At 46.5% G+C, this 7,988-nt stretch overlaps 1 protein-coding gene across 12 annotated transcripts in view; it reads right to left on the reverse strand.

Moving 5' to 3' along the window:
- ATXN2 (ataxin 2) overlaps nucleotides 1-6,898 on the reverse strand; it is a 136,321-nt gene extending 129,423 nt beyond the window's left edge. For 10 of the 12 annotated variants that reach the window (XR_003516838.2, XR_003516839.2, XM_027575583.1 and 7 more), the window contains exon 1: nucleotides 6,379-6,719. Coding sequence is in view for 10 of the 12 variants with exons in the window: in XM_027575583.1 (XP_027431384.1) it covers nucleotides 6,379-6,584 (206 nt within the window). In the remaining 2 variants the exon portion in view is untranslated. Of the gene's footprint in view, nucleotides 1-6,378 lie in introns of all 12 variants that reach the window. The other 2 variants (XM_027575580.2, XM_027575579.2) reach the window with 1 other exon arrangement.
- Nucleotides 6,899-7,988: the final 1,090 nt, after the last annotated feature.

Raw genomic sequence — 7,988 nt, forward strand, 5'->3', positions numbered from 1 at the left:
AGAGAGAGGCAGAGGGAGAAGCAGGCTCCCAAGGAGCAGGGAGCCCAATGCGGGACTCGATCCCAGGACCCTGGGATCACGACCTGAGCCGAAAGCAGACGCTTAACCATCTGAGCCACCCAGGCGCCCTAATTTTTTTATTTTTAAAAAAGATTTATTTTTGCATGAGAGAGGGAGAGCACACACAAGCAGGGGGAGGGGCAGAGGGAGGAGCAGGCTCCCCGCGGGAGGAAAGAGCCGGATGCAGGGCTCAATCCCAGGACCCTGGGATCATGACCTTAGCCAAAGGCAGACACTTAACCAACTGAGTCACCCAGGCACCCTCTCTATTAATTTCAAGAATAAATCTGTTGAGTCAACATGGATGGACTTAGAGGGTATTATGCTAAAGTGAAAATAAGTCAGACTGAGAAAGACAAATACCGTAAGATTCCACTCTTACATGAAATCTTTAAAAAAATGAATAAACAAAAAGCAGAATCAGAACTATAAATACAGAGAACTGATAGTTGCGGAGGGTGGGGGAGCAAGACAGGTGAAGGGGAGAGGTAGATAAAGTCAGTCACTGGAATACAAAGTAGAGCATAAGGAATACAATCAATATTTTAATAGTGATGTAATGGGACAGATGACAGGTGTACGTGTGGTAAACACAGCATAATGCATAAACTTGTTCAATCACTACGTTCTACACCGCAAACTAATGTAGTATTATGTGTCAACTATACTCAACTATAATCAAAAAAATAAAGTTCAAAAAAAAAAAAGAAGAAATCTGTTCTGGACACTGGTTCAAATACATCTCTTATCTCCATTATACTACAGGCAGCTTCAGATCCGCTGAAGATCCACAACCACATTCTATACATATCTTCGTGTCACAAAGCCCGAAATCTTTTACATACATATATATGTACGTATATATATATGAGACATAAAAATCTCTTGAATTAATTGGTGTTTTAAATAACAGGAAAGTGGTTTATGACACCACTGCCTACAAAACTGCGTATCTGCTTTGTCTGGCAAGGACCTCAATGGAGACTACTACTATTCTACATACAACATTTATCTTCAAAAGCAGAAGATGCTTTTTGAGTAGAAAAATATACTTTAAGGATATCAAAAAACACATTAAGATACAGCTCAACCTATCATAAGTAATGCTAGTAAAGGTTACACGTTCAAAAGTGCCTACATTACAGATTCTAGATTTAGATGCTACAAACTTTCAAAAGCTTGATACCAGCTTCACATTCACTGATGAGTAAATTTTCTGATAAAAACATCTCTATTTTTGAAGTCTAACATCTAAGCAGGCAAAAAGACCTCAAGAGGAAAGAGCATCCTACTTTTATTTTAGACATTCTTGCTAAAATATGAAAAGACCACTATACTGACCTCTTAAAATTGCGGTATGGTTAACAGTCATAAACGACCCAGATGTGCTTCAAAAACAAAAACAAGTGCTTTCACTTGAAAAGATATAGTAGCAGGTAGGCCTGTTAATAAACTATTTATATTACAGCTGAAGTTATCATAATCATTTGAAAAGCTACAAAAACAGGGTTTTGTTCAGGCTCAAGTCTTTATATATCAAAACACTATAACTATCCAAAACTAAAAACTTAAAATCCCTTTCAAGGTATAAAAACACACTATGCTGGGGTGAAAGTAAATTCTAACACAGCTGTAGCTACACAGAACAACAAAAAATTAGATCCTCTTTTAAGTCCAAACATATGGCTATTAAATAGCTATGAGTTAACATCCCCTGTGTAAAATCTGTAAAATTATAACTGTCTAATTAGACATGGAAAATACAAACTTACATTTAACCAAAAAAGGAACACCATGACTGACACCATTAATGTTTTGACTTTTCAAAATGCAAAATCTTTAAGCAACTACAGGATTACTTTTTTGACAAAGATTTGATGTAGGTTTTTGCCCAATCCAAAAAAGCCTATTTTCTCTAGGTATTGAGGATAAAAATTAAGTCAATTAGGTTAAAATATATAAGCCCATTAGAAAAACAAAAATGTACAGCTTTTAATAGCCATCTACAGCTTACCTCTGATGACCTCAATGTCAATTAACTTTTTTGGTCCAACTACAAATGTGGTTATTATCAATACCCACATAAAAGAATAAATTAACAAAGGATGATACAGTTTAAACCTTCTAAATTACAAATGGGACCATATGACTTATCTAGAGAAAAGCAAATGGCCAACTACCTCACCATCAAAACTTTGCTCAAATGTTACCTCCTCAAAGAAGTCTCCCCAACCCATTTAAAATTACAACCCACTCCCTTCCCCCACATCCCCATATTATACCCTTAATCCGCTTTCCTCTAATCCCATAGCTCTTATCTAATATTATATACAGTTTGCTAATTTTTCAAAAGATTTTATTCATTTGACAGAGAGAGTGACAACGAGAGAGGGAACACAAGCAGGAGAAGTGGGAGAGGGAGAAGCAAGCTTCCCGCCGATGAGGGGCTCGATCCCAGGAGATCCCAGCACCCTGGGATCATGACCCGAGCCGAAGGCAGACGCTTAACGACTGAGCCACCCAGGCGCCCCTACAGTTTGCTAATTTAATGTCTCATTTACTGTGTGGTTCATCATGTTAGAATGGAAACACCAGGAGAGCAGCTATCTCTGTTTTATTCATTGGTGTATCCCAAGCACTTGTAACTGCCTGTACACAGATTCTCAATAAATTTATATGCTCAATGGTGTCAATGTTTTAAGCTCTTCTAGACGATTTAATTTGAAGAAATGTCTCACAGATATTTAAATGAAAACTTACACTAAATTGCAGCATAATTTCCAAGTTGCAATGCCTTAAAAGAAACAAGAAGTACTAAGCTGAAAATAACTAAAATAAGAAGTTTTTGCTCACATTTAATCCAGTATCCAAAGAAATCCTAATGTATTATTTAGGATTAGGAATGGGTAACAGAATGGGTAAATTCGTTATTTTTTTTTTTAAGTAGGAAAGGGAATGTGGAAAGGGAAGAGATATGGGTTAACCAGTGATAATTCCTAACAGTGCCATGAAATTACATAAAAGTTAAAAAAATGACTTGGTCACAGGCTAACAGCTAATAAAAAATACTTTTAGATGAATGAGGGAGATTAACAACAACAACAAAAGTTTCGGAACAAGTTTCTCAGGACTTTCATTCCTCTACTTAGCAGAAGTATGAGCACAATAATTAAACCATGTATCCTCATTAGTGTTAACAGTTACTGTTTTCAAAGCATCTTCCCTTATATTATTTCATTAAGTCCTCAGAGAAACCAAATTCAAACTCAAGTATAAATAATCAGGTAGCTAACAAAAGCACTTAATAATGTATTCACTTGACAGTAAGTGCAACTTTTCCCTTGAAAATCCCCCACAGTGTCTGACAAAGAAACCATGGTATAGAAGAGCCACCTTCTTGGCAATGGAAACTAATACAAGTCTTCTGAAGAGTAATATGGCACAGCTAGCAAGAGCCATAAAAACCTTGGAAGCCCTTTGACCCAGTAAAACCACTCCTGAGAACTTTCTCTAGGGCAATAATTAGACTAAAGCCAAAAGCTATTAGTATAAAGATGTTTACTGCACCACTATCTGTAACAGTAAAGATGTGGAAACCCAAATCCCAACAATAATTGAATGGTTAACCAAAAACCGGAGACATATTTATAATACAATGCTAAAGAGCAAAAAAAACACAAAATTACACAATCATTAAAGCTACATAAAAATGAAAACGTAAAAGGCAAAAATAAGATTTTAAGAGACTAATATTATGGGTATGTTGTTCTAAGAGAAAACAATCACCTTCTAAAATACATACGATAATTTAAGGCAGAATAAATTTTTGAAAGCCATGAAAAACCACTATTAAAAAAAATCAAACATGATGAAATGTTATTTAAAAAAGACGTGAATTTCTAGACTTTCAAGAATATTTTACTATCTCTAAACAATGCATTTTCTTTCTCTACCCTTGGCCTCAGGGACTTATTTTAACTGCTGATACACACAAACATATGTGAGGCGACTCTAGAAATTATAACCAGTTTACAAAGAACCCAGTAGCAGTGGTTCAAAATCCAAAGGAACTCTACAAGTACATTAAAGATCTTTATAAGAATAAAAGCACACATTACATGAATCCAATGAACAGAACTTCACATATCTATCAAAAAGAAAAAGGGCCAGAATTTATGTCTCAAATGAAAGAACTTAAAGCAAGGAAGAATTTAAATTAACCTTAAATGTAAATCCTCAAAGAACAGAAAAAGACCTTTGGTACTAAAACATTCCAAATATTTTTGATCATTCAAGCCACTCTGGAACAAAATAATTTTTAAGCCTAAGGAAAGCCACTGCAACTTAAAAGCCTAAGTTTTAATTTTTAATTATTTGAACAAGTTGAATGAATATATCTGCCAAACTTCTATAATACCTAAGAAGAAAAATACCGTGGATTCTTTTCTATAAAACATTATGTACAAAATTTGACCATTTTTCACTGTGGATGCCACTGAAAAAGGGAAACTGAAGTTACAGAATCTTAAGTGGAAAGAGCTGGGAAAATAAGCACTTTATCTGAACTAGTGGGGATAAGGTTAACGTTTGTGGGTGGTTCAGAGAAGGGGCAAGAGGGGAGGTAGGGTAGAAGTAAAAAAAAAAAAAAAAGCAAAACAAAACAATGTTCGCCCTTCTTCCCTTGAAAGCAACAGAATTCCTTTAAAATCAGCTCTGATTCATCTCGACGGGTAACTTCTCCTGCCATAAATGAAAATTCTTTGGAAATGAATCGCTGAAAACCTGTTTTCAAAAAGAAAACTCAGTGCGCGGAAAAAAAAAATCCCCTATCCCACCTTCTAAAGCCCAGGATGTCTATTTCAGGAGGACCCTCGTCATCGACTCTGCCAACCCCACCTAGGCCTAAGGGAGGCAAGGCAGTGGCGAACACGGATGGGCACGGGGCACAGGGGAAATGGACTTGCGTGCCCTTGGTGAGCTCTGGCGGCACTCCCCAAGTTAAGGACACTGGCCACAATGGAATGGAGTCTATTGACATTTGCTGCCCCGTTTGAACACTAAGCATTTTCTTAGTTCGTGAAATACGAACTGACAACCACCACCCCACACACACACCCCCAACAGGCCTTCCCGCACAAACACACCCTCCAAAGTCAGACCCGGTTAGAGGGACAACACAGGGCCCCCAGTCCCTACCACAAACCTAGGTTTATGGGGGAAGAGGAGGAGACGACGCAAGTAAACACCCGCATTTCTGCCTTCAGGAACCCCACCATGTCTCCTGCTGCAATCCCTCTCCCCTCGAAATTTTAAAGATTGGGGCGGGGGTTGGAAAAAATGCGCAGGGTGCCCGCTCCCTGCCACCACCATCCCCCTACGTCCCCAATCTAGCCTGGACTTCTGACGCACGCCTGGGTCCGGCCCTCGCCCACCACTATTCAAAGGCGCCTTCTCCTCGGCGGCCTCGGAACAGCATTGCGGATCGGCCACCACCCGCGGCTGAGAGGCCTTGCGGGGGAAGGAGGGAGGCCGGGAGGGGGCCGGGCACTCCCCAGCCCTTCCTCAGGTGGGGGAGGGCGGAACGCTGCGGGAGACTCTGCACAGAGCCCGACGATTCCAGGAGTTCTGGAGCCCCCGACGCCGCCTCAGATTTAAATGGGGAGGGAAGCGGGGGGCCACTGCCCACCCACCTCAATCCGGTTCTTCGACCTTTCCCAGGGTAGGGGAGTGGGGGTGGTTACGCACACTAGACAGACCCTAACGATTCCAGATGAGCCCCGTGGCTGCCCCTTTAACGGACAAGGGGGACGCTGCCCTAACTTTCCCCCTCCCTCGTTATTCCCCAAAGGGGGAGTTGGCAAGTTTCGGGAGACTGACCAAAACCTAAAGACCATTCCACGTTAATATTTAAACGGGGAGGGGGGGGGAACGCTGTCCAAGCATCCCCTCCATGTTGGAGTTAAAGGAGGAACAGGGGCTGACAATTGGTAAAACCTGTGAATCCCTCCCGAACACTTAAATGGAGAGGGGGAGGCTGCCCAGTCCTTCCATCTTGACCGTTTGGGGGAGGGGGTGGGGATGTTGCAGGAGGCTGGACACGACCTGACATTCCCGGAGGGATTCCCCCAAGGCCCCCCACCCAAACCCCCGGGCTCTAGAGGGAAACGGGAGCCCCACCCCCACTGCGGGCCCCCCAGCCCACCCCACCAAGCCAGGCCGGTCACAGGGCGGGGACGACGGTGTGGGCCGCGGGGGAGGGGACGCGAGGCCTGAGCTCGTCCAGGCCTGGAGCGGAGGGGGCTGGGGCGAGTCACCCACCTGCCCAGGCCGGGTCGCCCGCCGCCTGCGCTCGCCGCCGCCGCCGAGGAGGAGGAAGCCACGGCCGAGGACGATGAGACGGAGGACGGCGACGGCGCGGCGGCAGGCGACGTGAGAAGGCCGCCGCTGCCGCCGGGTTTACGGGCACTGGCGGCCGCGGGCGGCTGCTGCTGCTGCTGCTGCTGTTGCTGGGGCTTCAGCGACATGGTGAGGGGCCCATACACCGGCCCGCACGCCGGGCGGGGACAGCCGGGAGCCGGGCGCGCCGAGGAGACGCCGGAGCGCGGCGGGGACGCACGGGCGCCGAGCGGGGAGGCGCGGGATGGCGCGGCCGGGGGGGTGCCCGGGCCGGCGAGGGGGAGAAGGAGGACGACGAAGGGGCGGGGAGGCCCGCCGAAACCGTGGAGCCGCCGGGAGCCGGGCAGGGACGCGCCGCCGCCGTTGCCGTTGCTACCAAAACAGTCTGAGGCGGAGGGAGGCGAGCGCTGCCCGGAGGGAGGGGGGCCGGGGCCGGGCGGGGGAGGGGCGGCGGAGGGATACGGGCCCGGAGCCGCGCCGCCGCCGCCGCCCCGCCCGCCCCGCCCGCCCCGCCGCGCCGGCCGCGGGAGCGAGCGCCGCCCGGGCCACCTGGCCGCGACGAAGCGGCGTGGCTCGATGGCCGCTGCGGGGCTCCGAGGATCTGCGACCGCCGAGCGCATCGGGGGTCGGGCACACAGAGGCGCCGCGTGGCGATGCCGGGTGGGCGCGGTGGTTCGGCACGGGGACTCTTTACCGGAAGTCGGAAGGGTCAGACGGAAGCAGAACGTGAGACGACCCCGGGGCCGCGAGGGACACGTGAGGAGCGGGTGCCGCGCTGGGCTGCGTTCGCGGGGGTCGGGTGAGGGCCCGGCCGGCGGCCCTGCCCGGATCCGCCCTCCTCGAGGCGGGTCTGCCCTTCGGGAGGGCGTGTCTGTCTTCGCCCTCAGGGCCGGCCTAGTCTAGAGGACGGGAGGGAAGTGTTTCTTCCCCGCCCCCCAGTAATCCTTAGGCGTCCTCAGACTACTGGGAGAGTGCGTGTTTACCCCCACCTGATGCAACCTCGAACGTGGACTGCGAGGCCCTTCAGGGCGGAGACTCTGTCTTGCTACGTAAGAAGCATCTAGAACACAAGCATCCCATAGTTGTCTTTGTATCTGCAGCACCTGGCACACAGTAGGCTCCCACCGCGTCACTGGATGTCTAAAATAAAGGCAGTCCTTTTTTTTCCCCTGCCAAGACTAACAAGGTTGAAGTCGAGCAACCTCCCAGAGCCACCTACATCTGGTTACCTTTTCCCCACTTTTTCCACCTCAGCAGCACACAGTAGCCAGAAAACTCTTTTGGGTATCTGACCTTCATTTGAACCCATTTTCCCTCACTTGAACTTCTTTTTTCCTCATTCATGAGACTCAAAAGGAAATGTACGTGATTGGTAGAGCTATGGATAATGGGGTCTCCCTTAGTGGAGACAGAACAGACCTCACAAGAATGTGTGAACTTTAGACCTTGGCCCCTTTAGAAGTTTTACTTTAACTTAGATTGCTAGCCAGCACAGTAGTCCTTTTTTTAAATGTGTTGCAATTAAACTGGAA

This window comes from Zalophus californianus, chromosome 14, assembly GCF_009762305.2.
Source record: "Zalophus californianus isolate mZalCal1 chromosome 14, mZalCal1.pri.v2, whole genome shotgun sequence".
Classification (NCBI taxonomy): Eukaryota; Metazoa; Chordata; class Mammalia; order Carnivora; family Otariidae; genus Zalophus; species Zalophus californianus.